This window comes from Lepidochelys kempii, chromosome 8 (genome assembly GCF_965140285.1).
Source record: "Lepidochelys kempii isolate rLepKem1 chromosome 8, rLepKem1.hap1, whole genome shotgun sequence".
Classification (NCBI taxonomy): domain Eukaryota; kingdom Metazoa; phylum Chordata; order Testudines; family Cheloniidae; genus Lepidochelys; species Lepidochelys kempii.
Window position 1 is genome coordinate 55,964,836 of NC_136387.1, and position 25,083 is coordinate 55,989,918.

The following is a 25,083-nucleotide window of genomic DNA, read 5'->3' on the forward strand; positions in this document are numbered from 1 at the left end:
CTTCCAGCCCACAGGACCGTCCTGCCCGGCTCTTGAGCTCCCGGCCGGGGAGGCTAGCCCCCAGCCTCTCCCCTGCTATACTCCCTCCCCCGCAGCCTCAGTGCACTGCGCCACCAGTGCGGGAGGCTGCACAGCGAGGACAGGGGAGAGCAGGAAGGGAGGCTCATCTACAGTCTCAGGGGAGCAGGTGGGCGGTGCGGGTTGTGGGAGTGCGGCGAACGCGGGCGGAGGACTCAGGAGGAGCACTGGGTAGCCGCGCAGCTGACTGGAGAAAAGCGGAGCTTTGAAGGGGAAACCCGCTGCTTCTCTCTGGCTGCGCCTCTGCCCCTGCTCCTCCCATGTCCTCTGCCTGTGTTCGCAGGGTCACATTTTGAAAGGGGCTTGGGGGGAGGGGGTTGGATGCGGGGGGTCCCAGGGGCCTGTCAGGGGACAGGGGGCGGGGAAGTCAGGGGGCAGGGGGGGTTGGATAGGGGATGGGATCCCGGGGGGGCAGTTAGGGGTAGGGGGGCCCCAGGAGGGGGCAGTCGGGGGACAAGGAGTAGGTGAGGTTGGATGGGTCGGGGGTTCTGAAGGGTAAAGTAGGGGGCGGGAAGTGGGAAGGGGTGGATAGGGTTAGGGGAGGCACAGCCTTCCCTACCCGGCCCTCCATACAGTTTTAGAACCCTGATGTGGCCCTCAGGCCAAAAAGTTTGCCCACCCCTGAGCTAGAGGAAAGAATCTACTCCAATAAAGTGGGACCTATAAAAAGGAGTCCTAGGATATGAGATATGTATGTAGTATGCTCATGCCTTAGCTGTGCTGGAGGAGAGCACTTAAGTGGTGTCTAGTCACAAAAACTCAAAGGAAAACATTTCACTGAATAGGTTTTTTGAGTTCTCAGGTGTGGTTTATATTGGTTTTTCCCCCTCAAACTCCCACACTGCTGCATAAGCTAGCATCTTTATTTCCTTAGAAACTGGAACACATTTTGTTCTGAAGACCATTTCTGTTGTTTTAGAAAAGTCTTCCCAGCAGTATATAAGGAAGATAGGTCAGTGAGCAAAATTAGAAAAGCATCAAAATGGAGCCTTCCTATATTAGGCATCTTATTTTTACTGCTTGAAAAATGTTATTCCTCTAGACATCATAGTGGGCTGTTTACTGGGATAATTCTTTTAAGTGAGAGCATTTTCTTTGCAACCTCTCCCCACTAACCCCCTCACCTGTTGAGTTTCATTTTGGGATTAAAATAGGAATCTGATTTCTGAGGTGTGGAGTAGTTAGGAAGAACTTGTACATCTGTGTCTGCCTCTTTCAGCACTTCATGAGAAGACTTAGGAGCAGGGGCTAAAAAAATATTTTAGGAGAGGAAAGAGAGTTAATACTAATTTGTATTTGTACATTTTAGCTATAAAATTCAAAAAAGATCTTTCAAATAATTAGGGCCCCAATCCCACTGATACATAACAATGTTAACACATGAAAACCAGCCTATTACCGTTTGGTGCCAGGAAAGGAGATCACAGCTACTTTATATTCAGGACATTGGCAGACTTGGGGCCAAATTCTACCCTGATTTACACCCTATAAAATGCCATAGTTTCATCATACAAATTTCTTTCACAGAATTACACCCCTTCAAGAACTCGTTCAAGTTGAATAGTATGAGATGCTGCAGGAAATACATTCTCTCATAACAAAAAATACCACTGAGCTTCTGATAGTACTCCAGTCACTTCTTGATAACTAAAAAGACAGAAGGGCTAAAGTCAGTCCAGGATTTCAGAGACCTTCATTTTTACCTGAAAAATTCAGAATAGTTTCTGAAACAAACCATTACTCTCCTATAGGCAGAAAATTGGCTATATACTCTGAACCTTGCAAATGTACCCTCTCTGGCAGGATCACTGAAGACAGGTTTTCTATTTTGCATACTTGAACATAGAATACTGCCATTTCAGTAGAATCATACTAACTGAGAATTGGAGAGAGAATGTATCCATGTGCTGTGTACTCCTTCTACTGCCTTAATCCAGCCTGGACAAGTGAGGTGTCTCACAAATAAGATTTTTTTGTAGCTCTGTCTAGGTACTTAGATATCCTGGGGATCAGGAACATATAACTGCCTCCCACATATTTATTGCTTAGATATTTATATAAATTCTCCCCAACCATCCATAAAATTGAAATGAAATATTTCATTTTTAATACAAATTGATTAGACTTTTATGGCATTTTAACCAACAGGACTACATTATGAAGAAATGAAAAGGGGAAGGAGCAAAGATGAAGAACTTCACAGTTTATACTGTGATTTCCATTTGTCAATCTCAGAATTACACAGGTGTGGAAGTATTATCTCCATTTTGTAGATGGGGGGGGGGAAGTGAACCATAAAAGTTGAGAGATTGATCCAAGTCCAATAATTAGTGAGAGGATTTGGGAATAAAACCCAGATTTCCTAACTCCCAATCCCATACTCAGTTGATTAGATCACCTTTTCCCCCTAAATGAAGAAGAGCATGTTTGTGTGTGTGTGTGTGTGTGTGTATATGCGCATGCATGTGTGTGCACACGCGCGCATGTACACCGGACCCTCACTAGAACACGCTTCTATATAGCGCAAATTCGCATATAACGCGGTCGCGACCATGGATCCCAAATTTAATTACTTTAATTGCAATTCATTTTAACGCAGTCCCCGCCTTAACACGGTATCGCGCATGGATCCCGAATCCCGCGTTCTAGCGAGGATCATGTGTGTGTGTGCGCGCATGCGTGCCTATATATGTGTGTGTGTGGGAGGGCCAATGATAGGTTCACTTTCTACAATGACCTGTTCATATGGCAGCATCAGAATGGGAACTACCTTTAATATTACGTGCCCTTCACATGGCAGTGGTAGAGAGGACACAATAAAAGATGGATGAAGAGGACAGAGAGGAGCAGAACTGCCTAACTTACCAGCTAGAAGAGTAATAACTGTTCTTCTTCGAGTAATAGTCCCCTATATGTATGACAAATGCAGGTGCACATGCATGCCATGCACCAGAGCCAGAAGTTTCAGAGGAGCAGTGTCCATTGACCCGCACGGCCACCTTATGTTGTTATGTGCTCCATGTGAGGTTATAGGGGTTTGTGTGGGGCGACACGCCCTCGGTTCCCTCTCACCACATGGTTGGAATCAGAATCCTCTCTTCGTGCTCGTGCACTCTATGAGAATGATGGTCCATTGTAGATAGTTAGTGAGTTCTGATTCTTTCTTTCCATACTTCTGTAAATAAGTTAGTTTATATAGTAGCCCCTCACAGGGCGTATCCTGACCCATTTGGGGGAATATGCCCCACGTTCTGGGGTTCAAGAACTGCACCTCGTGCCCTCACTCGTTCTCTGTGAGCAACAAGCACATGCGCTGTTTCTAATGCCTGGGTAAGACACACTGTCACATGCAGTGATATCTGCAAGTCCTTCCCATCAAGGACTCGCAACGCTTGTCTTCAGCGCCTCTGTAAGTTCTTCATAGTGGAAGCGCTCCAGCCTCGTGCAGAGTTTGATCCCAGAACATTCGTGCTGGTGGTGCACTGCCCATGACTGGCGGTAAGCGCCCTGGCCTCGGCTTCACACCTGGACCCATCAGCACCACTGAAACACAAGAAGGCACATAAGGACAGTCACAAGCGCTCTCATGAACACTGCAGCAGGTCCCCGTTGCAGACCACTGAGCCACACTGTGTTTCCTCCCCAAGATGGGTTTGGTCGGATGGTGACCTGCACTGCCACCCCCTAAGCCAGAGGGCAAGGAAAAGCAGAAGCGAGACCCACCAGCTCCTGCGAGGACCAAGGGTCTCAACAGCCTGCCCGTGTGCACTACTCAGCCATGGCAGCAGTCTCCAGGCTGTGCTCTGCATACCCCGCCTCAGAGTGGCAGAGGATAGGATGTGTTCTCAACACCAGGCCAGATGGATCCGCTGGTCTCCTTGTCCCATCTCAAGCTGTCGTACCCGCCCTCGCTGCTTTTTTCTGCCTCCTGGCCACCTTCACCAGCGGCTGAGTCACTCCTCCTCAGCTGCGACCCACTCCCGGCGATCGTGGTACCACCCGCACTGATGGCTCCACCACTGCTGGAGCCTTCTTCAGACTTGGAGGGCTTCTCAGCAGAAGAGACATCCTTCTTCCCAGTCTCTCGGCGTAATGCGGACTCTCAGGCTCACATGCCTTTTCCGGCTCCCTATGCTCCGGGCTCACCTGTGTGGTACTCGTATCCATGGGACCCGCAGTACTATTAAGATCTGGCCTCATGGCATCACTGGCCCATGTGGGACTCCATCACTGCTTGGACCCACCATCGGTGGCCTCATACCAGAACCACCTCAGCCCCTCCGCCGGCTCCAATGGTCTCAGACCCGAAAGAGGACCCAATGTTTGATCCGGTACCGCCAGCCCAGACAGCAGCCTCTTCTCTCCAGATGAGGCCCTGATCCCTCCGACCCTCTTGCCTCCTGACAATCCCCACCAGTACCAGGAGCTGGTACAGAGCATGGCCTTTGACTTGGGCATCCCTCTAGAAGAGGTCCAAGACCAACTGGACCAGTTGTTAAACATTCTTCAGCCCCATGGCCTGACACACGTAGCTCTGCCCATTCACAATACTGTTCTACAACCTGCAGGAGCAGTGTGGCACATGCCGGTATCCTGCACCTGCACACCCAAGAGGGTAGAAGGCAGGTGCTTCGTACTGGCTAAGAGGGGTGGAAGATATTTTCCCACCTCCCTCTGGCCTCGCTGGTCATGCACGTGGCCATGGAACGGGCACACTAGCACTCCAACTCTTACACACGCACCCAGATAACGTGGTGAAATACCTGGACCTCCTGGCATGCAAACACTACTCCGTGGCCCTTCAATTCCACATTTCTGACTATCAAGCTCTGCTAGCGAAGTACGCTTTCAACAATTATACTAAGCTAGTGGAGTTCTTGGAGAACATGACACAGACCAAAGGCCAGTGATTCCAGGCCTTGCTGGATGAGGGCTGCCTGAGGCCAAGTCAGCCTCCAGGCCGCGGTGGGTGCAGTAGACATGTCCTCCTGCTCCCTGGCCACAGAAGTGGCAATGAGGCCTGCATGTGACCACCTCCACCTCCCTGGTGGACGTACCCTAGCATGAGATCTGCCATGTGGCAACATGGTGCTCTGTCCACACCTTCACAGCGTACTATGCCACAGACCAGTGGGCAGCTGCTGATGCCACCATAGGCCGTGCCATCCTGCAACAGGCCTTACCAATCACGTCCTTGCACCCACCTCTGAGCTGATCACTGTTCCATACTCAACCGCATTTGGAATACATATAAGGACCATCACTCTAAGGAGAAGAGGAGGTTACTTACCTGTAACTGGAGGTTCTTTGAGATGTGTAGTCTTTATTTATATTCCAATACCTGCTCACCTTCCTCTCTGCTGCAAACTCTCTATTCTGTGGTAAGAGAGAGACTGAGGGTGCGTCACCCTACAAGGCCTCTTCTAACCTCGCCTGGAGCACATGGCGACATAAGGCAGCCGTGTGTGTCAACAGGCATTGCTGCTGAAAAAATTCTGGCTCTGGTGCATGGAGCACCTGTGCACCCACATTTGGCATACAAATAGGGACCAGACATCTTGAAGAACCTACAGTTACAGGTAACCTCTTCTTTTAATAACTTGCAAAAATAAAGTACCTGAAATCTAGTGCTAAACTATCTTTTTTTTTTTTTTTTTTTTTGAATGAGTGAGTCATTCCAATAATATAATTTAGCTTTTCCAGTTTATCTCCGATCCAGTCAAAAGATTAGTGCATATAATTTATGGGGGTTTGCAATAGGATTCTGATTTACTGAATTATATGAGCAACCTACCATCTACACTTTTATCAACATGCTGTAGACCTGAAGACAGTCAGCTGGTTTCAATAGTCCATGTTTATGCACTTCAAACAAAAACAATTCAGCATTTTGGCATTTATCTGAACTTGATTTATACTTGGGATTGATTTAAAAATAAATGGATGCTGCCAAAACAGAGAGGCATGAAATTAGCCACGCCAGTTTTGTTTTACGGGTACTGTCTCCCACTATCTGTGCCATTCTTTTGAAAAGGTTGGGTATTGACATTTCCAAGATTATCAAGCTAATGCAAAATAATGTTTTTTTATGAGCAAAAAACAGAGCTGTTGCCTGATCTATTAATCGTGTACTAATTATATCAATCACTTAAGAATTCCTAATTAACACTGAGGTTTGGTAGGTTCTCGTCCAAAGATTAGGCCCAGTATTACAATTATTATTCTGATGGGAACCCTGACGTGCACGGTTGCAACACTCTCACTTAGGAAAAGCCTTTGAATTTGCAATAGTTTTACCAACACAATTAGTAAAGTCAAACACTTCAAACCCAGCAATGTAGATAGAGATAAATACAGACTGTGCATCTGAGCAGCCATATACTCACACCATCCCTTTCAAAAGGACCTGAAGTATCATTCTCTCCATCATCATCATCACCATCACCAGTAACAGTCATCCTGGCATCTCCCAAGAGTTGCTTTTCCCAAGGGACGCAGGCCGGGATATAACTTCTATAATGTATTACATTGATGCTACTATGCCTAATGCATATTCAGTAAGAGCTTCTCCCCTTTTGTGTTTCCTCACCCTACTAATGTTGGGGTGCCTTTCTCCCATAGGTTACTAGGCCTTTTACCTCAAACTCATTAGCATATACATCAATTAGGTACCATGGCTCTCTTGTGTCAGATATCTGCTGATGTTCCTAACTTAAAATATCCCATATAGCTGCTATAATCTGTCAGCAGTTGAGTCATGACAGTGTTCCATCTTGTGATATCTTATGATCTAGGGCAGTAGTTTTCAACCAGAGGTTCCAGGGCCCCCTAGGGGGCCTTGAGCAGGTTTCAGGGGGGGCCTCCAAGCAGGGCCAGCATTACTTACTGGGGCACAGGGCAGAAAGCCAAAGCTCCACGGCATGAGGCTGAAGCCCAGGTCCCTGAACCCCACCACCAGGGGCTGAAGCTGAAGCCTGAACTATGTAGCTTCGTGGGGGGGGGCCCTGTGGCATAGGACCCCAGGCAATTGCCCTGCTTGTTATGCTCTAATACCAGCCCTGGCTTTTATATGCAGAAAACCAGTTATTGTGGCACAAGTGGGCCATGGAGTTTTTATAGCCTGTTGGGAGGGAGGGAGGGAGGAGTCTCTGAAAGAAAAAGATTCAGAACCTCTGACCTAGGGTTACTCCTGGTTAACTGCGTATGCTAAGGCTTTTGGGCCTTGTGCCTTGTTTAGCTAACCTATTGTCTTTCAGGCCTGAGGCCTGTAAGCTCATTGCTTTACTAGCTTTCTTATGCCGATGCCTTACCTAGCAAATACCTACATGTATAGGCTACAAAGCAGGAGGGCAGAGCAGAGGGTAAACACTACAAACTCAGCACGCCAGCCTTTTGGGGTTATCCAAGAAAAAATGTCAGATTAACAGTTTGGCAACCTATATTATAAAGGATAGATCTCTCTTGTTTTTATTTCCTCCTAACCCTGAGCAAACTTGCTTTTAGCACAGGCTTACTTTTGACAGTCCCTCAAACATATAGCCCAGCTATAACACACAATGCACCGTGTAAAGGAACCATTTACAAATAAAGCAGGAACATTAAATAATTTACCTGCAATATACCTGGACTCAGTTTCTCCTTTGTTCACATGGCGCTTAATATGCCCTATCATGTCAGTCCTTCGCGTGATGGTTGCAGAACAGATGATGCAGTGATAATGGGCTCCCATTTTCGTAGAGCTCTGTAAAGGAGTCAGTGTAGTTTTAAAATACAGGGAAACAAAGTGAGTGAAGTAACACCTGTGCAGCTTTGCTGCTGTAGCGTTTTAGTGAAGATGCCCTACCACATGGGAGCTTCTCCTGTCAGCATAGTTAATCCACCTCTGTGGGAAATGGTAGCTGTCTAGATTGGGGATTAGGATGGTATAACTATGTCACTCAGGGGTGTGGATTTTTCACACCCAAGTGATGTAGTTATACCAATGTATGCTTGTAGTGTAGACCTGACCTGATGTCACAGCTAAATTCAAGGTGGAACAGATTGTTTAGCATAAATAGTTAGCACACACTGAAAGACAACACTCAAGGTGAAGTGGTGAGTTAACACCTCTACAGTCATAAGACAGAAACGGGAGGTTAGTGGGTTACAGATTGTTGTAGTAAACCGTAAATTCAGTGTCCTTATTCAGTCCATGATTTTTAGTGTCTAGCAAAGTTACGAATTTAAGCTTCCATGCTCATTTTTTTGGAAAGTGTTATACAAGTTTCCTTTCAGGATGAGGACTGAGAGTGATTGGATATGGAATGACTGCTTTGTGAAAAGTATTCACCCATAGGTGATAGTGTGTTTTTTCTCTTTTATGTTCATTCGAGAGCACATAAATTGTCTTGTTTTACCCATATAGTTGTTCTTGTTTGGGGCATTTAGTGCACTGGGTGAGGTACACTATGCAGTGATAGGCATGTGTAGGACCCATGGATTTTGCAGGGTGTGTTGGGTGGGTTAAGATCATCACAGCAGTGGAAATGTGTCTACAGGTTTTGCGTCTGTTATGGAAGGGTCTTCCGCTTTGAGTTGGCGTGTCCTGGTCTGTGGGGAGCTTGCTTCTGGGGGGTTGTTGGAAGGCCAGAAGAAGGGGTTCAGGACTTATTTGTTTCAGGATTTAGTTCCCAATAAGTATGCATCGTAATTATTTATTGATATCCCACAGGGTTCTGGACTGGAGACTGCTGACAAAAGTATGTGCACAGAAAAGGCATAGCATGGGAAGTGACAGTACTGGCTTTCTCCATACGACTGCCCCTCTCTCTGTCTGACCCAAAAAGATCACTTCTAGGGGTCAAAAGAATACATTTATTTTCTGTGTCTTAAGTATCTGGCTTCTCCTGTGACTGCAAACAAGGTTGCTGATTAGTCCAAAATGTGGTACTATTTTATGTGACGTTCCATGGTGAACAGGACTGAGACCACCAAATCCATTACACATACCATAGGCCATTCAACTAACATCAGAAAGGTTTAATTCTCACCACCTAAAGATCTTGGCTGAATTTGAATTGGGGATCATAAGGTTCTGTATCCCATTACAGAAAACAACGTATGTTTGAAGACTACACTGAAACACTTCACAAAAGTTCTTCCTAGTTTCCCCTTTTTTATTGAGTAAATGAGCATATGTGATCTAGTATTTGTTACCTGGTCTCCAATGAGGTTTGGCTTCACTGGGCGACAAGGTAAGTGACAGATGCACATTCTGTATCCTGGAAAACAAACTAGTTCTGGTCACCTTACAGTATGGTAAATACATAGTACATAACTATCATATATCATAAGCAATTTGGGGGTAAGGATTATCTTATTTGTTACTTGTTAGTACAATTGTAATGGGATCTTGCTTGAGCACCTTAGGTGCTTCTACAATAAGTAGATGCTATTATTTACTCTTATTATTTATTTGTATTCTGGTACATATATCCTATCAATATAGAGATGCTTCTGCTGTTAAACTTTAAAACAAACAAAAAATCACTGACAGGCACTCAGGTCGCAGAACTGTACTGGGTAGTTGTTAGGACTTGAAACATCTACCTGACTGGTAACCTCTTCAAAAGCATCTAAACTTTTTAGGCTCCTAAGTTCCATTTTCAAAAGAGACTTTTAACCACTTAGGTTCCAAGTCCCATAGACTTCAAATAAAACTCACAGCCTACTAACCAATGAAAATACCTGTGCTGTGAACACCACAAAAGCCTTGACTGCAATTTAAACAAATAAAACACTTTTGTGTACTGTAGGTAAATATAATACTGCCAAACAATTTTCCATATAATAAACTTTAGAAGTGTAACCTACTGTGTCTTCTTATTGGCACCTTGTTCCCCCTTCCTGCCTTCACTCTACATTTGCTTTTCTATAGCAGACCACGCTATCTTTTTCTTTGTTTTGAGCGTGTATGCTCCCTCCCTTCCAATTCCTATTTTTACTATTGGACTTCAATGCATTTTGTAAACAAGTCATCACAATATTGTGCTTACATATAACACATGACAACTAAATACATTGGTATTTGAAACAATTTCTTCAGAACTGAAGAATCTTCCTGATCAGCTTGTACAGCTATATAAAGTAAATGCACAAATGACTATATTGAGAAATTAACTGAAAACTTTTAACTAACAAAACGAAAATCACAAATATTTACAGTTTGAACACTATTTTCATGACTTGCTAAGCAATTACTTTCCATTAAAAAATGCTTAGCTTGAAACTATTTTAAAAGTGTGCAGTAGAAAACAGAGAATCACATACTTTTAGTTTGAGATATTCATCTATATGATAGGCCAAAATTGACTTTCATTTGGTTATACATTACAAAACTTTATGGTATTAGTTAAGTGTCCATACACTATAAAGCTCTGCATTTTATAGAGAGGCTTACTTCTCTGAAATTGGATTAGGTGCAGTGGTGCAAATAGGCCAGTATGCCATACTAGCAAACTATTTATAGCTGGTATGGCATACCGAAAAGACACAGAAGCAGCCCTGCCGGAGAAGAGAGCTGGAGGTCAGGGCTGGGGGGGTTCTGCTCCTTTCCCCACTGCCCCGCCCAGCCCCCTGGAAAAATTCCAGCCCCTTCCCCTGCCCTTCCAAGGAGCTGCGTCTCTGTCTGTGTACCACAGCAGCAGCCCCACCGGAGGAGAGGGCTGGGGGGCGGGGCTGGGAGTTCTGCTCCTTTTCCCGCTGGGAGGGGCAGCGGGGAAAGGAGCGGAATGCCGGCAGCTTCTCCAGCAGCTGAACTGCCCCCAGCCTCACTCCCGCCCCCAGCCCAGTCCTCTGGCGGGGCTGCTGCTGTGGTACACAGAGGGAGGACAGAGAAACAACTCCATGGAAGGGCAGTGGGCAGGCCTGGGGGTTCTGCTCCTTTCCCTGCTGCTGTTCCTGGGAGACTACTGCCCAGAAGTCTCTGGTGCAGCAGGAGGATGACAGAGCTCCCCACTAGGTAACATGGGATGGATGTGGGGAGGAGACGGGGCCCCGGGCTGGGTAGTGAGGAGTCACATGGAGGGTCACATGCTCCCCTTTGCTGGTCTCCGCCCTGCCCTAAGAAATGGATTTTATTTGCACCACTGATTAGGTGTATATAAACAAACTCACATTAAGGTGAAATATCCATAGATATTTCCTGATATTAATATTAAAAAGTAATTTAATATATACATGTAGCAATTTTTAAACTGGCAGAAAAAAATGAAATACAGACACTAACTTTTGCTATAAACACCAAGTTTAAAGAGGAACATACCATTGGCTCTGATTTAGGGTCAAAATCTAGCAGTCTTTATGACAGTGAAACTCCCACTGATGTCAATGGAAATTTTAAATGTACGGGGACTACAGAATTGGGCTCTACGTTGCCACTTAATCTTATGCTGTACTTTGTTCCATAAAATATAAGCAATCTATTCAAGTATAAAAGACTTTACCTTCAAATTCAACAGAAACCTTCCAATGCAAATTTTGAAGGTGGCGATGGAGCTTATGACTATAGCAAGCTTTGAATTTCTCTTCAGGACACAGTGGGCAAGGTTTCTTTCCAGCTGAAAATCCGTATAAGAACAAAACAAGGAGATACAAGTATGCAATTAATAAGCAGATTAGAGTTGTATATGTCGCTATATAGTTGTATACATTTCCATACATTCAACTAATGCATATTTGAGACAAAACATTATTTTCCTCCACATCTAGTATAGGTAGAATTGTGTTTTTGTCTAATAAAAGATTATGCTCTGTAAATTCAGACATATTTAAGTTTATAATCCCAAAATGCCATTCATGCAGGTATCATATGCCCTTTAAAACCTCCAATAACATTTTCTAATTTTTGTTTTATTCATGATGCTCTATCTACTTGTTGCCTCTTGTCTTATACTTAAGATTGTTAGCTCCTTGGGGCAGGGGCCATCTTTTTGTTGTGTGTTTGTAGAGCTTCCTAAGCACTACCACAATACAAATAAATAATAATTATTTCAACCCAATCCACTCTCAGTGAATTGCTCATCAAATAATATTTCAAAGTGTGGCTAATGTCATTTACACAGTCATTTTTCTGACATGTTCTTACTCAACTCATCTTCTCTCTGTGTACTCAGATTCATATCTAGTTACTGACAAACTAAGTTTTTGCTACTTTTTACTCATGAGCACTGTTCCCTCTAAGCTTTACGCGTGCGCACACACAGATCCTAAACCTCACGCACATGGTGAAACACCGCACGCACAAAAATTTGCACAGAAGCACAACAATTTGTACAGAAGAAATTTTTTGCACACATGGCCTGTCAAAAATTAGAGGGAACATTGCTAATGAGCCATGTAAATACAGATTCAGGAGCATGAGTTAGATATTTCTGGCATGGACATCAATCAGAGAATTACACAGTTCTAACTATACAACTTTTGCTATTATTGATGCACAAGGCAGAAAGAACCCAGTTTGACTTTCAGTTTCCAGGTTGAGTTTACCAAGCTCGGAGATGGGGGGAAATTTTACTTGTAAATTTCATCAGGAAGTCATTGAAACACAATACCCATGGAGCCCCACACAGTGCCATTTTCCTCATTTCAGAGTAACTACACTTCAAGCAAAATCTTTTAAAAAAACACATTAATCATAGAAGATCAGGGTTGGAAGGGACCTTAGGAGGTCATCTAGTCCAACCCCCAGCTCAAAGCAGGACCAATACCAACTAAATCATCCCAGCCAGGGCTTTGTCAAGCCGGGTCTTAAAATCCTCTAAGGAAGGAGATTCCACCACCTCCCTAGGAAACCCATTCCAGTGCTTCACCACCCTCCTAGTGAAAAAGTTTTTCCTAATATCCAACCTAAACCTCCCCCACTGCAACTTGAGACCATAACTCCTCGTTCTGTCATCTGCTACCATTGAGAACAGTCTAGATCCATCCTCTTTAGAACCCCCTTTCAGGTAGTTGAAAGCAGCTATCAAATCCCCCCTCATTCTTCTCTTCTGCAGACTAAACAATCCCAGTTCCCTCAGCCTCTCCTCATAAGTCATGTGCTCCAGCCCCATAATCATTTTTGTTGCCCTCCGCTGGACTCTTTTCAATTTTTCCACATCCTTCTTGTAGTGTGGGGCCCCAAACTGGACTTAGTACTCCAGATGAGGCCTCACCAATGTCGAATAGAGGGGAATGATCACGTCCCTCGATCTGCTGGCAGTGCCCCTAGTTTGTTTAGTGCTAGAGTCTGCTTTCTCTCTCTCCTCCGAATCTCCAAAACGAACTTTCAGACAAGACTCTTAAATCCCTTCTTTAGAATAAATCATTTTCTCTAGTCTATGTTAAAGCAACAATTCTAGAAACATTAAAGTCAGGGATGTGATGATTAATTTGTATAAGAATCCATTGGCACTGAAAGGTATTCAGAATAACTCAAATGCCACCCTCAAATAAAAATCCAGCTTTCAGAGTCTTATTCTGCTCTGACATATGATTCGTACATGTAACTGTATTAGGTAATTAACAGCAGGTTCACAGTGGCCAGTTGCTTACCCACCATGGAGAAAAGGTATTAGGAAAAATACATTTTTTAATATGGCTTTAGAGGTGTGTTTTAAAGTATATTTTATTAGCTAATTTATTTATAATTAATTTTTATAAAACGTATAGGCTATAGTGAGCCTACTAAATTATTACTTTTTAAATTTTTTAATAAACTTTTAATATTAGAGGTGACTAGATTTAAGGTTTTTTATCCATTGTTTTTGTTTGTTTTAGTCGTTGACTTGTTCTTTTTTTTTTTTTTTTAAATTTTGAATAGCAGAAACTGCCAAATAATTATGACCTTGCTTTTGAAATCCTGTTTTTCAATTCACCCTTAACTATGTGGTGTTTTGTTTTATTACTTTATAGTAGGTGAGTGCACATAATATGATTGCAATTAGTTTGATCATATTCTGGGGTATATACGACCCTTAAATTCAGGACAACAGCTACGGTCCTGAAAAGAATACTGAGACTAACCTTCCAATGTTTTCTGGCCACGATGCTTCCTGGGGAGGTAACAGTTACAAGTAAAAATGCTTTGAGGCAAGCCAGACAGCGAAATAACAGCTGCAAAGAGGACAACTATTCAAATAATAATCCTATTCTTTTAATTTCAAACAAGGAATATATTGATCACCCCTCTGGCATGACACTAGAAAACAATGTTTGAGCATAACTTCTAGCTGTAGGCCAACAGGGTAACACAATTTTCTTAGCTATGTATGTTCATGACAGTACTGATGCTACTATGCTGAGAGAAAAATAAACAAAAATGGAGCCACTGGGGCCTTTCCTATTTCATTAAGAATGGGGTACATGAAGTGGGAACTGACGTTAGCTAAATGGTGGGGAAAAAACAGTAAGCAATTTAAAAAAACACAAAACTTCCAAACTTGAAGACTCAAACACTCGAGTACAAAAAAATGACAATTTTTTAAAATACATTAAAAAGAAGAATGTAAATACCTGCAACATGTTGATCTGTGTTCTGGGTAACAGCTGAGGTAAACTCACTTTCACTCAGGTCAGCTAGTTTCTCTAGATCAGCAAGCTGTTTTTGAATTGAAATATGTTTCTCTAAAAGTTAAAGAGATTTTCAAGTTAAACACTTCTGCTTTCACATCCCAATTATTTTTCAGTTCATATTGTTCTTCTGTCAGCCACTTCAATTCTAATGCTAGCTGAGAGGGAGTCTTGTGCCAGCTGGAATAATATTTTGTATTCTTCACCTTTAAAACTTAGATCTGATGAAAGTGCTATAGACAGAATGGAGTAACTTATCTGAATTCCTACATGTTCCAGATTTATTTATTTTTGTTTTTTAAAGATATTCAAAAAGCTAAACTGAAGAATTTCACACAATGTTTACATCTTATATTTGTGGATTCTTTGCTGATGCCATTCCATAGACTGAGAGCACATCATGAAAAATGTGGTATGCAAATGCAAAACTGTCCTATGAGCTGTTTGGAAAGCCCAATATATTACAGATATACTTTACTATATTAGTACAAAGTACAATTATTAATACAACCATGGCACATTATACACCTCAAATCCCTCATCCATTCTGGGCTGTTTTTCTGGCAGGGTTGAGATTAACTCCCTCTAAAATTACTTTCAGATACTCAAAAAGAACAGGAGTAATTGTGGCACTTTAGAGACTAACAAATTTATTAGAGCATAAGCTTTTGTGGGCTACAGCCCACTTCATCAGATGCACAGAATGGTACATATAGTAAGAAGATCTATATATATATCTGTATGCACACACATACAGAGAAGGTGAAGTTGCCATACAAACTGTAAGAGGCTAATTAATTCAGATGAGCTATTATCAGCAGGAGAAAAAAAACTTTTTGTAGTGATAATAAAGATGGCCCATTTAGACAGTTGACAAGAAGGTGTGAGGATACTTAACCCATGTTTTTGTTTTTTAAAGATATTCAAAAAGCTAAACTGAAGAATTTCACACGTTTACATCTTTTATTTGTGGATTCCCATGTTAAGTATTCTCACACCTTCTTGTCAACTGTCTGAATGGGCTATCTTGATTATCACTACAAAAGTTTTTTTTCTCATGCTGATAATAGCTCATCTTAATTAATTAGCTTCTTACAGTTTGTATGGCAACTTCCACCTTCTCTGTATGCATATCTATTTATCTATCTTCATGCTATATGTTCCATTCTATGCATCTGATGAAGTGGGCTGTAGCCCACAAAAGCTTATGCTGTAATAAATTAGTTAGTCTCTAAGGTGCCCCAAGTACTCCTGTTCTTTTTGCGGATACAGACTAACACGGCTGCTCCTCTGAAACCTTTCAAATACTCACAACTTCTCTTGCTTTTACTAAATTCGGCACCATTCCTTACTGACAGATAACCAGTCTGGCTGTTGCCTTTACATACTGTATTGCGCGGCTCTGACACAGGAGACCCAGATTCATTATAATACTTGACTTTATAGTGGTTTTCCACTTTTAAAACCTTTTAAAAACCTTAAACTTCACAGTACCTTATGAGGTAGGGAAACTGAAGCAGGGATTACATTACTTGCCCAAGGCCAGGGAGCTCGTAAGTGTTGGAACTGGAATTACGACCCAGAAATTTCTAGCTCCCAGTTCTGTGCTCAATACAATGCCTTTCTCTAGTCCCTGTCACGGATCTGAACCAAGAGAATGAAAAAGGTGGCACTTTCAGTTACAATATGGATGCAGACCCCAGCTCTTTCACAACATGACTTGTTTTATGCTCCTGTGTCAGTAAGCACCTTAGAAGAGATTTCTAGAAATGATTCAGGGGAAAATACCAGCTCAGATGAAAAACATCTGAAATCCAGGGCGTCAGAGGGAGTACAGCCTTTTCTGTGTATCAGTATATATTTGTGGCTGAAATAGAAACTGGAGCACAACCTGTACTATGACATTTCACATCCTTTCCCCCTCCCCTACTATAAAGATTCCTGCAGTTTATTAGCAAACCTCTTGGAGAATCAGATGAGGCATCCAAAATAGTACTATCAGACTCCCTTATAGACTCTTGTTCTGTTCTTTCCTCTTTGTTTTTCATTTCTGCTTCAGACATGTACACATCTAGTTTGTTATCCATTTTTCCAGAAACAACCACGCCATCTTAAAAAAAAAACAAAAACAGAAACCAATCAACTTGTTTATATAACATTTGAATGATGTGTTAATTATGGTTTCAGTTTCCCATTCTTTCCCGCTACATATCACATACGAAAAGGATTGCAGTGACTTTGGAGAGAGGAGCGTAACTCAGGGTACCTACATCTCATTTTTGAAAAACAGCCAGGAAAATTTATTACCTCTGACAGAAAAATCTACTCACCCACCCTGAACATGGAGAGTCTGATGTTAATGAAATATTTCTATTTCACTTGCTTGTCAAAAATTAAATTTATCTATCCTGGGCAAGTAGAATTTTACAAAACTGATATAGGTTATTAAACAAAATTTGGATAAACATTACTTTGGATCGAGGACTCAGGGTATGTCTACACTGCAAGTGAAGATGTGATCATAGCATGCGTAGGCATACCTGTGCTAGCATTATTCTAGATAGTATGGGTAATAGCAGCAGCAATGATATAGAAGGATGGGCTTCAGCATGGTCTAGCAATCAGAGTACAAGCACTTTGGGGACTTGTGTCTGTACTCTGGTTGTTAAACTGTGCTGCTATGTCTACACTACTATTGTTACTCACGTTAGCTAGCCTCAAATAAGCATAGGTGTGCCTACCTGTGATACAGTCACACCTTTATCTGCAGTGCAAACATACCCTCAAACTAGATGGTTCTAATCTAGGCAAAAATGTTGTAACGTGACATAATTTCTCTCCCCTCCATTGCATTTTCTTTAAGATAGGAACTACAAGATATTACAGAGATAGGAGAGACATCTTCTATAAATGGGGATTCCCTTTTAAACTGCTGTTTATTTTTCAAAACCATTTTTATAGTTTCTACGATCCAAAAGAAGAAAACATTCCTTTGGAATTTAGAATCTGTGGCCAAAAGAATACAGTGAAGCATTTGGAGAAAATACAGATGATGAACATGCATCCGACGAAGTGGATATTCACCCACGAAAGCTTATGCTCCAATAGTCTGTCAGTCTATAATGTGCCACAGGACTCTTTGCTGTTTTTACAGATGATGAAGTAAATTTTACTTTCTGGCAGATGGCAGAGCCTAAGATGAGTGCACAGGGAATGAAAACAAAGACAGAAAACCCCTGTCAGGCCAGAAACCCATAAAGTAGACAAGAATAAGGTATCCAAACTCCAGGAATCTATTTTAAAATATAGCTAATTAGTACTTAATAATTTAAAATAACACACGTAGAGGAATTCAAAGGGGGGGGGCACTGGAGATGGAGGCCAAGAAATGAATTTAGAGAATTTGATGGGAGAAGCTCAGGGTCCAAACTCAGTGTGTTAGCTTAATAATGATAAATGATCATGGGTGGCAGCTATAATAGGCCAGGGAAGGCTAAGCCACAGTGGCTCTGCCCCTTCTCCTTCCCCGAGCCCCCACCGTCTGCTGCTGCCTGCCTGCCATTGCTTGCTGCATCTGCCTGGCGTGGCTGGGGCTGGCCTGGAGCTTGGGGGGGCCGGGGTGCAGCCCGGCTGGGGGGCGTCTCGGCCCGGCTTGGCCAGGGTTGGCCTGGTTTGGCCGGGCAGCTCGGTCAGGCGCTCAGTGGGGTTAGGGGGTGGCTTGGCCCTGCGTGGCTGGGGTGGGGAGCCCTGGGGCTCCTGCAGTCACGGGGGGCCCCCCCCAAGGCTCCTCCTGTTACAGGGATGGGGTCGGGTGTAAGGGGCGCAGCTGGCGGGCTAGCCTCCCCAAAGCGGGTGTTCACCCACCACCCATGTAAAAAAGGTTAACTGTTTGCAAGTGGTAGGAGCCAGTTATTGAAAGAGTTTCCAATTCTTCGTGAAAGTCCTATTATTTAGCAGCCAGCTTTTATAAGTGGAAAGTACACAGGCAAAGGGAAAGATTCTAGCTATTTGGGGATATGTTCTTATATTGTTTATCAATTAAATAAGCAGAGGGGGAATGGAGGAGAAATTCCATCATATATATAAAATTAATACATGTGCGAAATTCAAATGAGATGTGACTAAATGTGTTACATGTGCTAAAACTGATTTAGTCTTCATGTCTAAATTGCTAAAAACCAAAATAATTAGCAACTGGTACAATTGTGTAGTCAGTTCATGCAGCAATAGAAGCCGTATTTGAATGCTGGAACTTAAGTGCAAAACTGAGAGGATGAATTGTTTGAGCTTTCAGGATAAAAGTACAGGTTACTGCACTCAAAAAACTACACAATATGATATACCAAAATAAATTATTAAGAAAAGCTTAATAAAAAGTGAGCTTAGAAGCGGAGCATTTAATTTGTTGTAAACCGTTAGGAACTGCATTGTCAGACAGAGTTAAGACAACTATCTGAACTGGTGCAACTTCCTATCCAGAGTGGGGACAAACTGGTTCAGACTGCATTGGTTCTGCCAGAGGTGAGCAGACCATAGGCCAGGTTTTCCAACACCTTGCACTGTCAGTAGTCATTTACAACAAGGCAAAGCAAATATAAAGTAGAGAGATCTGTTCAGGACTAATTTTTAGGCCTGACCTCAAGAGCATCATGTCGTTTTTCTGACCTGTTTGTTCTCCCTGAACTTGAGTCACCATTGCCCATGGTCTCAGCATGATAGCAGCTGGCTGTGCCACTACCAGTGGCTGTATGCTCTGCTCCTGCCAACTGCTGCCCGTTGCTGCACCCTATGTGTGTTGCCGAGTGAGAGGTGCTGCAGCTCCTCAGTAGGCACACACAGTGCAGTGAAGTGGTGGTAGCAGGCTGGAGCAGGGCACGCAGCTGCCACTGTGCTGACACTACGAGCAGGAAGAAAAGGAGTACTTGTGGCACCTTAGAGACTAACAAATTTATCTGAGCATAAGCTTTCATGAGCTACACGAAAGCTTATGCTCAAATAAATTGGTTAGTCTCTAAGGTGCCACAAGTACTCCTTTTCTTTTTGCGAATACAGACTAACACGGCTGCTTCTCTGAAACCTGTCACGAGCAGGAAGAGAGTCAATTAAACCCATCAGAGTCCAATTGTTTTCCCACCTGATCCGACACTTCCAGTTGGGTCCCATCCGGTTCAAGTCAAGTTCCATGGCTTTAGCGTAAAGCACTAACTCTGAAAAATAGGATTTCACACTAACTTTGTGCTTATGTAAATAACCTGATGTAGAGGGGAAGTGAAGGCAGATATAAATATATGAAGAAATGGGAAGTTGACAGTAATGAATATAAATCAGAAGCTATGAATTGTAGAAAATTAAAAAGGAAAGCAAAGGGACACATGGAGAAATCTGTGGCACCCAGAGTTTAGGACAATAAGAATCCTGAATTTCGTACAGGAGGTGTGCTCGCAGGCGGGGCGCTCTTAACTGCACAACATTAGCGGGGATTGTGAGTTCTGCAGAGAGATACTTCTCCCAGCTTGTGGCACCTTAGAGACTAACCAATTTTATTTGAGCATAAGCTTTCGTGAGCTACAGCTCACTTCATCGGATGAAGTGAGCTGTAGCTCACGAAAGCTTATGCTCAAATAAATTGGTTAGTCTCTAAGGTGCCACAAGTACTCCTTTTCTTTTTGCGAATACAGACTAACACGGCTGTTACTCTGAAACTTCTCCCAGCTTGTGCCCCTGGAGCAGGGAGTCAGTATTTTGTTTAGGAACAGAGACAGGGTGATTAAGATAAGAAAAGGCTGGTAATTAAATTAAGGATCTGGAAGTCATTAGATGAACCTGTAAAACAGGAATCCCACTGCAGGGGGTGGGGGTATTGAAGAAATCCCCACCCCCTGAGTCTGTAGGAGACTCAGAAGAAATACAGCCAAGCCCTCTAAGCCAAGTTTACATTCAGAAAAGAGGGAGATGTGAGGGATGTAGGTGAAAAGAAGGGCCCAAAACCCAGGGATGGGATAGCTGTGGTATACAGAAGTTCCCACTCTACCTGTAGTACTTATGTGGCCACATCACCATAGTATCTGAGTGTCTCACATCACAGGCCCTCGGTGAGGTAGAGCAGTGCTGTTATCCCCATTGTGCAGATGGGGCACTGAGGCACAGAGAAACTAAAGGCCAGATTTTCAAAGGTATTTAGGCACTTAGAGGGATTTTTAAAGCCCCTAGAAGGTTAGATGCTTTGTACTTCCCATGCCTAGCTGCATCTTTGGGTGCCTAAAAACCTTTGAAACCCTGTCCCTAAGGTCAAACAGGAAGTCTGGGGGTGGGGGGGGGAATAGAACTCAGGTCTCTCAGGGCTAGCTCCCTATCCACTGTACCAGCCTATCCCTCTGCTGCATGCTACAGAAGAGAGGGATCTGATAGATGGGAGCAAAACCAAGAAGGCTAGTTCTCGGAGACTCCAGCAGTTGGTCCCAGGTGATTGGGAAGGATATCAAGGTTGACAGTATGAAAAGCAGCATAGTAGAAAAAAAGAAAGAAAGAAAATAATCAGATGCAAGGGGTGGCATGTCCTACCCCAGGTTGAGTTGCAGAGCAATGCTTGCTGTGCAATTTTAGATTTTCACTGAAATACCATTTTGTTTTGTCATTTTTTATTCAGAGTTAGAGAAGAGGAAGGAATTGTTGTATGAGTATCAGATGTGTCTAGGCCTCAAATTCTTAGGTTTTCAGTTGTATTCAGGCCAACTGCAGAACAAAGAAGAGAAACTGCATCCACAGAGTCCATAAAGTTGACAATTACTGTCATTATCTGTATAATTCACTGGGCACTATCTGTTTGTTCAGCACTGCTCAGACGATGCCAGAAAATGTAGTCCTTGAGCCAATGCGTATTAGATGTATAACTCTGGATAAGATGGCTCAGATATTTAGGTATGAAGTGTATAGTTATTGACCAAATGTTATCACATGTTCACTGTGATTTTAATGTCTATGAATGGAGGTGCTGATGGCAATAGAAGTTTTACTTTATTAAGGACTGGAAGATTGACCCTCCAACGTTCTTTCAAGAGGAAGAGCTGCCAAGAGCTCCTGTGTCTGTTTATTTTCCTTTCCTGCCTTCAGGCCCTGATATACCTTAAAAGTCTCAATTTTTTTCTCAACTTTAAAATGTGGAATTTTCTTTGTGTTTGGTTTTAAATATTCTCCTGTGAAAACTGCAACACAATGACTGTAGTGTTGTGTTCAAACCTTCTGGAAAGTAATTAGCTTTTAAACAAAAATGAAAGCAGTGTTGCTAACTCTCATGACTTTGTCATGAGTGTCATGATAATTATTTTGCATGGGTCAAGTATCAGGGGATAGCCATGTTAGTCTGTATCCACAAAAACAACAAGGAGTCAGGGGCACTTTAAAGACTAACAGATTTATTTGAGCATAAGCTTTCGTGGGTAAAAAACCCCACTTCTTCAGATGCATGGAGTGAAAATTACGGCTGCAGACATAAATATACTGACACATGAAGGGAGTTACCTCACAAGTGGAGAACCAGTGTTGACAGGGCCAATTCGATCAGGATGGATGTAGTCCACTCCCAATAATAGATGAGTCCTATTATTGGGAGTGGACTACATCCATCCTGATCGAATTGGCCCTGTCAACACTGGTTCTCCACTTGTGAGGTAACTCCCTTCATGTGTCAGTATATTTATGTCTGCAGCGGTAATTTTCACTCCATGCATCTGAAGAAGTGGGGTTTTTTACCCACGAAAATAAATAAAATAAATAAATAAATAAACAAACAAATAAATCTGTTAGTCTTTAAGGTGCCACCGGACTCCTTGTTGTTTTTCTGATAATTCTTGTTTTTCTTAAAGTCCCAGCTCCTGGAGTCAAGTGAATATGTGATGATTTCAGCCTTCATTCTTAAAGAAAAAGTGAGTTTCTAGCCCTTGTGGCTGTGGAGAAAGCTTAAAAATGTTAACCCGGTACACCCTCAAGACTCAAAAAGCCAAAGAGTAATAAAAAGAACACCAAATCTACTATTTTACGTAATCTTATTATTTTAAAGCCAGTCTCATGGTTTTTGTGAGCCTGATTCATGATTTTGGAACATTTGGGTTTGGCAACACTGTGAAAGTGACTTGAAGTGTCATTTTCACTCTTGTTTAAAATCAGATTCTAGTCTATTATTTGTAGTGGAGGTAACACCCTGAGATGCAGTTTAAACTCAGTCTAAAAACTCCTTGCCCTAGTAGGATGTTTCCAAAAGTTAAAGGATCTATTCCAAGCTTGGTGAACTGAAAAAAAGTGATAGAAAGTAATCCACTAGATTTTTCTACAGTTGTTGCAATTGTTGTATTCAAATGTTAGTAACGAAGTAAGAATATACATTAAGATTTTAAAGCTAAGCAGTGACCCTTAAGTGAATTGACACAAAGTGTCAGAACATGTTAGTATTAGAGCTGATTGGGTCAGTATTTATTTAATTTTCTTTCTTTCTATGGGAATTAGATACAGTGCTCCTGTCAAATAATAATTTCAAAGTTATTATCAGCAAAAAAACGAGTGTTTTCAGGTACCCCAGTAGCCCCTGGAATCACAGTTAAAGTTGCCACTCCTCCAAAATCTGAAATGGCGCCCCTGTTAGATGTAAATGGTATAATTATTAATAATAATGAAGAAAGGGAAGAAATGTTCAATAAATATTTCTGTTTTCCATGGGGGGGAGGAAGGAAAACAGATGATCTAGTCAGATCAAATGTCATGACAACACTCTTGCCTTTCCACTAATACAGTGGTTCTCAAACTTTTGTACTGGTGACCCCTTTCACACAGCAAGCCTCTGAGTGCAACCTCCCCTTACAAATTAAAAACACTTTTTAAAATATTTAACATTATTATAAATGCTGCAGGTGAAGCAGGGTTTGGGGTGGAGGCTGACAGCTCACTTCCCCCCACGTAATAACCTCAAGACCCCGACAGGTCATGGCCCCCAGTTTGAGAACCCCTGCACTAATATCTCAGAAGGAGGTTAAACAGCAGCAATTAACGTTAGACATTTTAAAATCATTAAGTCCAGATACCTTGCATCCAAAGGTCCTAAAAGAGCTGGATGAGGAGCTTGTTGGATCATTAATTTGATATTCAATAGGTTCTGGAGCACTGGGGAAATCCCAGAAGACTGGAAGAAAGCTAATGTTGTGCCAATATTTTAAAAGGGTAAATTGGATGACCCAGGTAAAGATAGGCCCGTCAGCCTGATCCCAGGCAAAATACTGGAGTGGCTGATACACAACATGATTACTAAGGAAATAAAAGACGGTAACATAATTAATGCCTATCAACATGGGTTTATGGAAAATAGATCCTGTCAAAATAACTTGACATAATTTTTTATGAGATTACAAGTTTGGTTGATAAAGGTAGTGGTGTTGATATATTTACACTTCTGTCAAGTGTTTGACTAAGTACCATGTGCCATTTTGATTAAAAAACTAGAACATAAAATTAACATGGCACATATTAAAAGGATTAAAAGCTGGCTCACTGATAGATCTAAAAATGTAACTGTTAATAGGAAGTAGTCATTGAATGGGAGGTTCTCTTACTGGGGTCCTGCAGGTATCAATTCTTGGCCTTACACTATATAACATTTTTATTAGTGACCTGGAAGAAAATATCAAATCATAATTGATAAAGTTTCCAGATGACACATAAATTGTGGGGAGTGGTAAATAATAAAGAGGATAAGTCACTGATTTACAGCGATCTGGATCATTGGGAAACTGGGCACACGCAAACAATATATGTTTTAATATGGCTAAATGTAAATGTGTACATCTAGGAAAAAGAAAGTAGACCATGCTTACAAGATGGGGGATTATCCTGGGAAGAACCGAATCTGAAAAAGATTTTGGGAATGGTGGATAATCACCTGAATATGAGCTCCTAATATGATGCTGCGGCCAATGCAATGCAAGGATGCATAATACTGTGTCAAATTCTGGTGCCCTCAAGAAGAATGTTGATAAATTGGAGAGGGTTCAGAGAGGAGCCATGAGAACAATTAAAGGAATAGAAAGTGCCTTTTAGTGAAAGATTAAAGAAGCTCAACCTATTTAGCTTAACTAAGAGAAGGTTAAGAAATGAATTGATTAATCTATTAGTACCTACATGTTGAAAAAATATTTGGGCACGTCTACTCTGGCAAAGTTACAGTGCCGGCGGTTACAGCGCTGCTCAGAGAGTGCAGAAATGAAACCGCTGTTGGGTGTTCACACTGTCAGCTGCCTGCGCAATAGCGTGTTCACACTTGCGGCAATATTCGGAGTGGTGCATTCTGGGCAGCTATCCCACAGAACACCTCTTTCTCTTCTGCAGCTAAGACTTATGGGAAGGTGGAGGGGGTTGCGGGGCATCCTGTGTCCT

General features: G+C 42.3%; 1 protein-coding gene across 5 annotated transcripts in view; it reads right to left on the minus strand.

Moving 5' to 3' along the window:
* The window catches only part of TRMT1L (tRNA methyltransferase 1L), a 64,265-nt gene that overhangs the window by 31,058 nt on the left and 8,124 nt on the right, over positions 1–25,083 (minus strand). For all 5 annotated transcript variants that reach the window (XM_073356671.2, XM_073356673.2, XM_073356668.2 and 2 more), the window contains exons 2-7: positions 16,628–16,777; positions 14,611–14,721; positions 11,562–11,675; positions 9,274–9,338; positions 7,690–7,819; positions 1,203–1,326 (exon numbers count right to left, since the gene is read on the minus strand). In XM_073356671.2, coding sequence (XP_073212772.1) covers positions 1,203–1,326; positions 7,690–7,819; positions 9,274–9,338; positions 11,562–11,675; positions 14,611–14,721; positions 16,628–16,777 — 694 coding nt within the window. The remainder of the gene's footprint in view (positions 1–1,202; positions 1,327–7,689; positions 7,820–9,273; positions 9,339–11,561; positions 11,676–14,610; positions 14,722–16,627; positions 16,778–25,083) is intronic.